Source organism: Squalius cephalus (assembly GCF_949319135.1).
Source record: "Squalius cephalus genome assembly, chromosome: 18".
Classification (NCBI taxonomy): domain Eukaryota; kingdom Metazoa; phylum Chordata; class Actinopteri; order Cypriniformes; family Leuciscidae; genus Squalius; species Squalius cephalus.
In genome coordinates this window covers 17,348,983-17,361,089 of record NC_137139.1, presented here as the reverse complement: position 1 = coordinate 17,361,089, position 12,107 = coordinate 17,348,983, and the positions used below count along the sequence as shown (strand labels likewise).

Below are 12,107 nucleotides of genomic sequence, written 5' to 3'. Positions count from 1 at the left end.
GGGGAGCGTTCTCATTATGAGGACCAATTTAAGCAGTTTCCGTTTTTACTTAGTTAGCAAAACCTGACTCACACACAAACGCAGACAAATGCATTGATGCCGATTCAAAAATGTTCCTTGGGGGGGAAGAAAAGAAATACAGCTACTGGATGATTGATATATCACACTGTTTTATTAGTATATTTAGCTTTGTGATGTACAGCTTGGGAGAAAAAAAAAAGTCACAATGTCATGTCAGTGACATTTTAGCAGTGACATCCCACTGGAGAAAGCTTTATCTCAAATCATTGGTTTTCATTAATGAAAGTGATATGTTAGGAGCCGCCCATGCTGTTTTGCATTAAACAACAGAAATTGATTTTTTTTTTTCATTTTCACTCAATCTTTCAGTTTCTTCACATATGTATGTATCAACACTTTCTAAAGAATTAAAATATTTAGCCACATGTACTGAAAAAAGTATTCACTGTTATATATATTTAACACAATAAATATAAAAAAAGATTTATTTAATATATATTATGGTATTAAAGTGGGAAATGGGTCGCCGATAAGACTTCTTTTTCAACTATAAAACAGCAATCATTTACCTGAGGTTTTCACTCTGCTGTTCTTGTACTGTAATACTTGACGTCTGCACCCGACGAAGGGTGCGATAATGGCTTTTAATCATTAAGGAACAGCCGGATGTGTTGTCCCTAATGGCCAGAGGAAAAGATTCATTTACAACAAGCCTTCTTCATTTTGTGTATCGGTTGACAGCAGTTAGAGAAAGTGATTGGGGTCAGTGATGGGGGTCTCCCAGACAAAAACACTTTGTCTTACTGTAAATGCATGGAAATTGCTGCAAGTCCCATTTCCCTTCACTAAAGATGATCAAATGAAACAATGCCTGAAAAGAAGAAGGGGAAAGCATTTGATTTAAAAAATAAAAATGAGAACAACAAAAAAAAGGGAGAAAATCTCAAAAATCTGTACATGTAAACATCACACCTCCACTGAGTCCAAAATGAGAAAGAAATAGACAGTTTCACATTGGTATTAGGTACATATCAAAACCAGAGCCGACATCAGCAGCACCTTATACAGGAGAAATCAGGAGGAAACCGAGACGGGATGGAAAAGATCCAAAACACCAACAAATTATTAAAGAGAACAGACTAAAACTGGGAACCACATGAATTTGAATGCAGCTGTACACCACTGTGCTAGAAAAATAAAAGTCAAGTTCTTTTCATTTCTTTCTTCTTTTTTTTTTCAGAGCTATACATCTGATCAAACCAGAGCATTTTGTGTGTGTGTGTGTAGTTTAGCAGCAACCATAACCAGCGTCACACCTGAATGCAAAGCCTTGAACCTGTATAGGACCATCCGTGTGTTAGTGAGTGATGCCTTTAACAAATGACAGGTGGGCTGTTTACTTCCATAATATCACAGTAGATTGCGGTGCTGATTAAAAAAAAATAAAAACCCATATGAAGTACCATATGACAGCAAATCCGGAGAGCTGAATGTGTTTTCTAATACACTGTTAATAAAGGGACATACATGACAATCAGTTCTGTTAAGCCCCTTTGAAGGCACGGCGCAGTAACTAATCAGAAAACTTGGTCATACAGTACTGAGATAATCGTTCTTCGGGAGGAATCAGGCTGTCAACATAACTAATACTGTTGCTAATGTCTATTACTTCAACTTTTTAGGATTGAATTTGCCCTCGGCGTGTGTATCTGCAATCCGATGTGACCGTGGTTTGGCTGGCTGCTTGGCATGTTGACATCCTTGTTTGGAATGTATAGGCATACAGGACAAACTTCACATGTGATGTCGGTACAAAACAGTTCTGAAAAGACCACTTGCGATACAAAAAGAATTACAAAATAATAGTAATCGAGATAATTATAAAAAAAATAGGAATCAGATAAAAAGGTTTTCGACAGTGGGCCACTACGAGTCCTCAGCGGCTAGCATGAGAACTTGGATCTGAGAGTGAGAGATGCTCTGATTATGGCTAAAATACCCCTCACTCTCCCGGGACACACTGCGCTGTACAACCACACACAGAACACAGAGCATGGAAACAAAACCGTGAACTAGTTACACCTCTTTTTTTTTTTTTTTTAAGATTGTCGTTTGCCTCGTTTTACAGTTTGTTTTTCAGTTGCTGTCCTTGAGTGAACTGGAGAGAAGAAACACCATACGAACAGATGAACGCTTCGCTTTTTTCGGCTTCTCCACACAGATGCGGTTAGCAGCCCCATTTCCATGGTATGTTTTTATAAATCCACAGAAGAGCATGTGAGGTTGGCGTATAATCAGCAACGTTTGACGGCAGTGGGACCCATAGCAGACCTCAACGAGAGAAAGACAGATGATCGAAACAGCAGCTATTACCTGACCTCTCACCATCTGTGTGTCTACAGCGGACATGACAAGAATGACAGAGACAAGAAAAGCAGGTGAGAGAGAGAGAGAGAGAGAGAGAGAGAGAGGGAGAGAGAGAGAGAGAGAGAGATGAACAGAAACAGCACATTTGACCATGAGGATTCCCTAAAACAACCCCCTAGAACGTGCAGGTCAGATTTGTCTGGTAAAATTTCACTTCAAAAATCAAAATAATAAACTAACAAATTGTGTTTTGTGACAATTAAAACTATGGTTAGAACAATCTTTATCAATCTTAAGGAATAGTTCACTTCAAATTCTGTCATTTACTCAACCTCAAGTTTTTTCAAACCTGTATGAATTTCTTTATTCTGCTGAACAGAAAGAAAGATATTTTGAAGAATGTCGGTAACCAAACTATTGATGGGCTCCATTGACTTCTATAGTATTTATTTTTCCTACTATGGAAGTCAATGGGGCCCATCAACTCTTTGGTTACCGAGTCCGACATTTTTCAAAATATCTTCCTTTGTGTTCAGCAGAATAAAGAAATTCATACAGGTTTGAAACAACTTGAGGTTGACAGTAAATGACTTTCCTTTTGAAGTGAACTATTCCTTTAAGCATATTTCTCCACAATTCTCATTAGCATAATGCAAAAAAAATTTCTGCTATTTTGAAATTATGAAGTATTTAAACATCTTAGTAATATTTGTACTCCCTTTTTATGTCAATTTAATAAAAAAATTATTACAGTAATTTTACTGCAACTTTTTATACTGTAAAAAAAAAAAAAAAAAAAAAAAAACATATATAATTGAAATTATAAATGATGTGATTTAACACCATATCATAAAAAAAAAAAAAATGAAATCTTAGAATGCATTAAGGTAATGAGAATTTGCGTGGAAAATGTGCTTGATTGACATTAAAATATTGTCACAATGTAGTCTTATTCTATTTATTTTTATCTGGGAGTGAAGCAAAATGGATTCTTTAAAATATGTCCATATCACGTTCTTTCCAGGAATGAAGTAAAAGAAATAGTGAAGGCAGTCAGAGATGACAAGAGGTCAAGGACCCTTTACGATGAGAGCAAGGTTAATGAGCCACGCACAGTGAGGAGAGGCCTCACGCTGACAATTCTGCATATGTCTTCACATCTATAGCAATATTCTAATTAACAAATCAATATTGCAGTAGGAGGTTGGACTGTGAAGGTCTACCATAAATATAGTACAATAAGAAGAAATCATTACTTCTATATTTGTACTGTTGCGTTTTGAACGGGGGTGTAAAAATTGCACACAAATGTGTAGTCTCTAGTCACACTCACTCATCATCATGGCTTTCAATCATATGTAGGTCCTGGTCATGTGATCAAGTATGTAAAGATTCTGAAGGCTCCTCAGCGGGGGTCATGGTAGCCTCTCTGTATTAGTCTGTCTCCTTTAGGGCCAGAAATGCGTTTGATTATCTTCTGCATTGCGATTTTCTTTCTCCATCCCCCACTAGCAGTGCATCACGGAGCCGCAGAGCTCCTCAATCATAGATTAGCAGTGCCTCTGTGTGCAAAATGGAGCAAATTACAGTGACACTACTGTCAGTCAGTCCCTAACCAAATCAACCTCGCTAACTACACATTTTTAACCTCTCCTGCTGGATATTCAGTTCTCTAAAAAAGACCCTTTAGCATGTCTGTTCGTGTCGTATGTGTGTGTGTGTGTGTGTGTGCGTGCGCCAAGCTCTTGTGCCAATGATTTGATCCCAGTTGATCTCGAGATTTAAGCACACACCGCGCTTTTAGAACAAATCAAACAAAAGCAAACACAAGCAGCCCTCGGTATCAAATCAAACACTCTCGACCAGAATGCAAAACTGCAGGTTTTTTTTTTTATCTTTCTTCTGGATTTGGCTTTCATTTCTGTTTTTTTTTTTTTTTTTGCCTTGTTTTTTCACCTTGAGGTGCTGTGGTTGTGTTTGGGAGGCTTGAGGTTTCAGGTCTGTGGCGTTACGTTGGAGTCCATAGCAGCAGAGTGGATTAATGGCCATTAAGAAAAGTCAACAGATAAAAGACTAACAGCTTCCATCCCGGATCCTTCCTCTCCATCTCCCTCCAAAGTAGAATAATAAGCTGGAGGAGGAGAGGACGTACAGGAGAAATGGAAGGACACACAAAGAAGAGGAGAACAGGAGGTGACACGTACGGAGGACACGAAGTCACTGTGAAACCGAAGGGTTTAAATGCATCAGGAAGGGTCCAGTCCCAAAACAAGTCCAGTGTATTTTTTGCGATCAATACCTTGAAATGGATCAGAATATATACAACACATTTGAAGGATTTGGAAAAGAAAATCTGCACTTCAATTACAGAAACAAATTCACTCCCACTCTCCACTTTCGATGCCCAAATAAGTGGACCGTGAAGTGGAGGATGGACAGGTGATAATTTTCTTCTCCCACATACAGAGGGGGACGCTGGGAGAGAGAGAGAGAGAGAGAGAGAGAGAGAGAAGGACAGACAGGCTGAGGTATTTCCAGGTGAGCTTCCACCTGCATATCTAAATGCATAAATTAATGATTCAGAGGTCAGAACGAATGGAAAAGTGCTTCAGAACACAGCGAGTGCTTATTTACAGCAAATACAAAGGTCTCTTAGTTTTCGTCTTGCTCTTTTTCTCTTCTTTTTTTCCATTACACCCCCAAATCAAAAGTGTCTTCATTTAGTTAGTGCTGTCTGGAGGATTGGCGTGCCGTAATTCCTCCTTTGAAGTAGCTAAAAACAAAGAAAATCAGAAATCAATGGCTCTCAGAGGGGCATGAAGGCAGAATGAACGGAGGGAGGTCGTGGAGAAGGCATGAAATGCAGGAGCAGTATGCGGAGAACACATCGAACCGTCCGCCTCAGCACTGCAGTGTCCTTCAGAGATCCATCTCCACGTTTGTCCTCTTCATCCGTAGGTCGTTCTCACTGAAGCTATATGAAAACAAAAGCTTGATGAAGCTGTGTTTTCTCTCTCTTCTAAAATTTTTAAGAGCCAGATGGTTTTCCTTGGTGACCGGAAAACCTCTGACAATGATGATGATCATGTGAGGGACACAGCCAGTTATGTGGTCCAGAGGGACGAGAGATGTATGTAGACAGAGAGAGCGTTGAAGAGCGGTTCAGTTCTGTTGTAGTATGAGGTTCTCCAGCTCATCTGCCGATCGTAGCAGGAAGGCCGCAGACTCACGGTATCCTGCGATCAGCTGACGCACTGCCGCTACCTCTGTATGGCTGAGCTGAGCTGAAGCCCCGCCCCCTCCTCCGTTCCTGCCGAGACTACTAGAGCTTGACGAGGACGAATTCGATGCCAGAGACTTCATACTGAGATCAGTAGGCCCTAAACGGAGAGAGTAAAAATATAATTATGAACATAATCAGAACACAGACTTAGCAGCTCTTAGGGGAGGATAAGATATTGATTTTATGATTAATCTCTAACTGCATTTGAATGACCTCAATATCAATTCTTAAAATCCCAGGATTGATCTTTTACTCTCCTCTAATCTACAGTCCTAAAGGAAATGAAGTCAGTCCAAAATTATTGTGTACTGAAAAATAATGGCACACCCTTGTGTGCTGCATGCAATCAAATACTGCATCACCAGTGTAATCCAATCTGAAACAAATACTCGTTTAAACTGGTTCACTGAATAAAAACATGCAGCCCGATTCATGAACAATTGACTCTTAAAAGTCAGTCCTTTTAATAAATAATTCAAAATGACTCTTTCACAAACTTTCTATACTCTTTCATGGGAATTTATAATTTTATAATAATTTAGACATTTTTTTTAAAATAAGGTTTAAGTTTAAATTTAAAGTTTAATTACAGCTGGTTTCCACATTTTACAGCAGTTTTTGGTTGTACTGATTATATATACACATTAAACATACAGAAATTGCAATAATATATTATTAATATATTGTTAATAGAAACTGGTAGTGTCAATATAGTTAAATTAATTAACCATAATTCATTTTGTGATTTCAGAAGTTTCAAGAGCTGCATGTTCTTCAATAAAGACAATTATACCATGGTCTGTCTGAATACTTGATTCTTATTGGCTGGAAGGTAAAACCGTTTAATGCACAGGTAGTTCCATGTCAGTTTAATCACAGTTGTATAATAATGCGCAGTTTTCATTGAAGCACACACACACACACACACACACACACACACACACACACACACACACACACACACACACACACACACACACACACACACACACACACACACACACACACACACACAGAAACATTTGCTACTGAATCTTTTACTGAATACTGAACCTTTGCTAAGCGACCTTGGGCTTGTGGAAACTTGCTATATAAATAAAACTCTTGCTTCTTCTTTGAATCGCTACATTATATATTTCTCAGCAAAGAGAGGGTAACATCACTGGGTTTGAAGTAATTAAACTCACAGCTTTATTGTTAATAGAGAGAGACACTGAACAGATTCAGGTAATTCACACACGCATCTCTCTCTCTCTCTCTCGTCTCTCTCTTTTTCGATGATGAATTCAAATTAATGCACCAATTCATTCATTAAAATAAATGCAATCTTATCACACTACTTTATCTCTGTGTATGAAAGAAAAATAACCGCCATTTTTACCCTTCCGGTCAAATATTGCGCTGCAAACATCAATAATAGCTGTCAAGGTGTCAGTGCTGGCAAATGACTATGGTATAATCGGGATAATCCACGGCTAGCCGTGCATTAAACAATTTGAACGCACTTCGCGGAGGAGTTCTTTTCCTCCACATTGTGCATTAAAATTGTTTAATGCACAGCTAGCCGTGGATTATCCCTAACTTGTTATTGAGGGGAAAAATAATTATGATTTCAGTTACATCAGATTCAGTACATCTTGATTGTATGTTTTTAAAAAACTCCTTTTATTTAAGTTGTAAATGTTTTTATATATAAAAAATAAAAATATTATTATTAATTATGATATCAATAATAATAATAATAAAAAAAAATTCAGTCATGCTGCTGCCCCTTGGAAGCTTGCTTATGGCCCCCTAGTAGGCCCAGGCACCCTGCTTGAGAACCACTGATTTATGCATCATAGCTCTGCTTTATCATAAAATTAGGTCAAATTTTACAGCAGCATTGTATATATCCTTCACAGACAAGGCAATTGTCTTATTAAGCATTAATAAAGTTTTAAATCAGTTATCACTTATTTTAGGATGCTGCCAGCTTCCTCTCACCATTGGTCTGGGCGGTAGCTGTTGTCAGGGACACAGGGTGTTGCATGCTGGCACACAGTCCACCGTAACCCCTGTAACTGTAGTTGAGGCCTCCATTGATGTATAGCTGGTCCTGGGAGTAGGCTGAGGCAGCAAGGGAGTATGCAGACTGGGTCAGAGAGACCGGCTCACGAGAGACCGCCTTTTCCAGAGATACTGGGTCCTCCTGAGAGAGAAAGAGACATATATATATATCTCAGGCTAACTTGGTTTTAAAATAAAGAGAGACAAAATAACATACTAAGACATCTACAAGGTTCACAAGTACCTGCATCACACACACTTCTACAACACTACTTACGTGTGCCTGGTAGACATCCAAGCGCATTCTTTTGGCAGCTTTGCGTGATTCGCTCTCACAGGCAGCTGCTAGAATGTTTTCAGCCATGGCTGAGGTCAGGTGGGGTGGCGTGGGTCGAGTCTGCTAGCACACACACAGCATATTTAATATATTATTTCTCAGAATTGTCTATTTATTTTAATATGCTATACACTACTGTTCAAACGTTTGGGGTAGGAAATATTTTTTTTAATGTTTTTAAAAGTCTCTTATGCTAACCAAGGCTGTATTTATGAATACAGCAAAAACAGTAATATTCTAAAGTATTATTACAATTTGAGCTAGCTGTTTTCTATTTGAATATATTTTAAATGTAATTTATTCTTGTGAAGGCAAAGCTACATTTCCAGTCTTCAGTGTCACATAATCCTTCAGAAATCATTTTAAATGGCTGATTTGGTGTGCAAGAAACATTTCTTATTATCCATATTAAAACTGTTTTGTTTTGTTTTGCTTCATATTTTTATGGAAAATTAATTCAGGATTATTCATTTCAGGATTCTTTTACAGACTTTTGAATAGTAGTGTATACACAATAGATTTATTTATTTTTGTACAGATATCTGAAAACAATTTTGTGTCAAGACATGTTACCTTGCTGTATAGAAACATTAAACATCTGTTAACAGTTTTGAACTTAATTTAGAAAAATGTGTCTAATATGAAAAATATCTTTATATCAAGCAATACATTTGCATTATTAGTCTAAATTAATTATGTAATTATTTCTGCTTTGTAGCTAAACTTGTGTTTAGCTACAGAAATTCCTCTGTTAGATTTCTTTGAATTTTAACATGGTAATCTAAACTTTAAAAAACACCTCCAGACATTTTAATATTAAGAGGAACTAATTCAATAAAAAAATTCAACTGAATTATATTCAAATGAATATTAATTTAGAATTTTTGCATCATCGCTAAACAAAACTGTATTTCTCAGTATCTGCAATGTACTGTGTTGGCCACCAGGGAGCGATATAAGTCATCTAACCATACCAAAAAACAGAAGTGGCAGCAGAACGTGGCAGTGTGTGTACCTCCATGCCGTTTTTCTTCATGCGGCGGCAGGATTTGAGGTAGGTGCGGATGCGTTTGCGAGCACGCTCCTGGAACTCTGGGAACTGACGGCTGCAGGATTCAATAATGGCCTGGATCTTCTCTTTAGGCTGTTTAGAGATTGGCACCATACGGTCCAGGTTCTCATCCACAAAGAGACGTACAAACATCTAAACGGAGAGAGAAAAATAGGTCAGCTCGCCAAATGAATTCCTTAAATGAAGTATAAGGAATGAGTGAAAACCACACATAAAACATGCATTGAGGAACTGTTTAACTTGCAAATAGAAACCACATGGTTTACTGCGAGATTGTACAGTTCTTTTTATGCAGTAGAAAATCATCAGCTGAATGTTCTGATACTCACATTAAAGGCCTTCAACCTCTCTGGATCCACTCCTTCTACATCATTGATCTTATCGCTGTCGTCGTGGTCATCATGGTCATCGTCATCATCATCAGCCGCCTGAGACCGACCAACAGTCAGATCTTCAGCACATATCTCCATTTTTATTGAATCATAGCTGCCTGAACTGTATTGAGGAGACTATATAAACACACAAAGAAACCAATATAAGTCTTGTGTCTGCAAGAGCATACATGATCAGAAAAGGCTAGGACACGGACTGAAAGATGCATAAAAAAAGACGATATCTACCAATGAGGCCATTCATGGCCACCTACGACGCTTGGGCTGATGAAAACATGTCTTCAAGGTCTAACCATGTTATTCAGACGTTCTCAGTATCGAGCGTCTTGTACTGCATTTCAGATCGTGAATCCGTTCATTTGAAAGATAGTTTTGCACTCTTCTTTTTACAAAGACAATACAAATAAAAATGAGACAGGGAGCAACTGAGGCTGACCATGGAGAACAGGAATGTAATGAAAGTTTCTATTCAGACCGGAGCCTTGCTCGGCAGATTGTTTAAACCTCTCTGCTTCTGTCTGTATGAAAAATGCTGCGGTGCCAGTAGCTAGCTAACTGAATGAATGAGGTTTAATCAAGCACCTTTTATGACTGTTGTTTCAACTCGCATTGTACGCTCAAAACAAATAACAATCTGTTGTGAACAAGGGTGAAGGAAAAGTCTACAGTGTGGAAGTAATGTCTTTGAAAGAAAAAAGCATGTTGAATTGCACTAATTGAAAAAAAAATAAATCATTGCATCAGTGCTTGCATTTTAATGCATTGTATTTTCAGGGCTTGCATTTTTGGGGGCTGAAATTCAACATGATTGTATATATAAGCTGTGAATATTTAAAATGAAAACATTTCATGCACAACTTCATTATTAAAAAAATCAATAATCCATATTCACCTTCGGGACTTAATTTCCAAAATGTTCAGTCCATTTAAAAATACCACGTATAATATTCGATGGACAATTTTCAGCATGCTTTTTGTTTTAGACATCACTTCCTCATTAGTAGCAAGTGCTCGAATGTGTATGAGTTTATATGCGATCGAGATAAACAACTAAGGATGTCAAAAGGTCAAGTACATTGGTTCCAAGTCAACGCTAAATAAAATGCTAATGATACCAGTGAAATTGAACTACTACTGGTATCAACTACTGAAATGTTGGTACTGTGACAAGCCTTATTATCATTTACCAATTTTTGTTCTAAATGAATGTAATACCTTGTTGTTAAAGTCCCTGATGTCTCGGTCAAGGCGTAGCTCTGAGGATTTGGGGTATTTTCTGCGCAACTCTTCTGCTTGCTCGGGGTTAAAGGTCGCCAGCATGGCGGCAGCACTGGGCAGGGCCTGGCTCAGTCTGTCGCTGAGGTTGACTGGTTGCTGGTCCTCTGAGGATGAGGATGAGGAAGTCGTGCTGAAGTCGAGTGGAGCTGCGGTACCGTTGCCGTTAACCTCGGCGTACGAGCCTGATCCAGGTCCTGTCCCCGTACTGTCGCTCACACCGGCCGCACCTACTGATGGAGGAGTCAGTGTGTGAATCCCATTGCCACTCCCACTTTCAGAAGATGAATCATCTGAAAATATACACAATACACAGTAAAAATTAGTTTTACAACAGACAACACACTGCACTATTCCGACGACATACAGTTTTATAATAATCTGCATGTAATTTCAGCATATTTAGCAACACCAAAACACAAAAATAATGACAATTTCCAAATTTTCAATAATTTCCCAAACATTCACTCCATCAGTCATTGGTCATTGGGGGGGGGAGACAATAAATGGCGAGCTTATAGTAATACTGGGGGTGAAAAAAAGTATTTTAACGTTTGAATAAAGGAAATCAACATTAACAGCTAACTTGCTGGTCATATTTTCTCTATGCTAAATGCTTTCCATTCCAGGCAGATAGCTAACTTCTAACTGTAACACAGCTAACGGCTACTGTCTGCATAGGACACTTTTGACTTCATCTTTAAGTGTGAAGCCTATTTATTGCTTTTTTAAAAAAAGAAAAGAAGATGAGGCTTTTAAAACACATTTTTTTTTATGTTGCCCACTGCCAGGGCTTCTTCCTGTCATGCTAACAATGTTAGCATGCTAATGCGCTACACTGGAAGCCTTCACAACCTCTATGAATGACAGCTGGTCTGGATCTACAGTACATCCACTACAAAGCCCATTCTACCAGGCAGCATTTGATGGTGTGTGTGGTGTGTTCAGTGCCTTCCAGTTTATGAAAATTAGTTTATGAAGAGATCCATACCACAGAGTGTCAAAAACAGCACATATACTCAGACTCTCAGAAACATCCAACCCCTGTGCTTGAAAAACATAACCCAGATATACAAATGCAATACATTATTTGTGAATTTTAATAAAATAAAATAAAAAAAGTGTTCTTTTCAGAAATTACATATACAGCTCATAAATTGCAGCTTCATTATTACAAAAACGTAAATTTAAAAATATATTTAAAACCAAAATAGTCTTGATATAAAATATAATGTAAATTTTAGTCCACCATAAATGCTTGTAAATATATTCAGCAGTACACTTTAACCATATTTAATTATGAAATGACAC

General features: G+C 38.0%; 1 protein-coding gene across 5 annotated transcripts in view; it reads right to left on the bottom strand.

Annotated features, from left to right (window-relative positions):
* Positions 1–141: 141 nt before the first annotated feature.
* Positions 142–12,107, bottom strand: part of nol4lb (nucleolar protein 4-like b) — a 105,639-nt gene continuing 93,673 nt past the window's right edge. For 4 of the 5 annotated variants that reach the window (XM_079849849.1, XM_079849847.1, XM_079849846.1 and 1 more), the window contains 6 exons: positions 10,737–11,089; positions 9,459–9,638; positions 9,073–9,261; positions 7,998–8,117; positions 7,658–7,862; positions 142–5,768 (listed from right to left, as the gene is read on the bottom strand). In XM_079849849.1, the coding sequence (XP_079705975.1) occupies positions 5,551–5,768; positions 7,658–7,862; positions 7,998–8,117; positions 9,073–9,261; positions 9,459–9,638; positions 10,737–11,089 (1,265 nt within the window). In that variant the 3' untranslated portion in view covers positions 142–5,550. The remainder of the gene's footprint in view (positions 5,769–7,657; positions 7,863–7,997; positions 8,118–9,072; positions 9,262–9,458; positions 9,639–10,736; positions 11,090–12,107) is intronic. The other variant, XM_079849848.1, reaches the window with a different exon arrangement.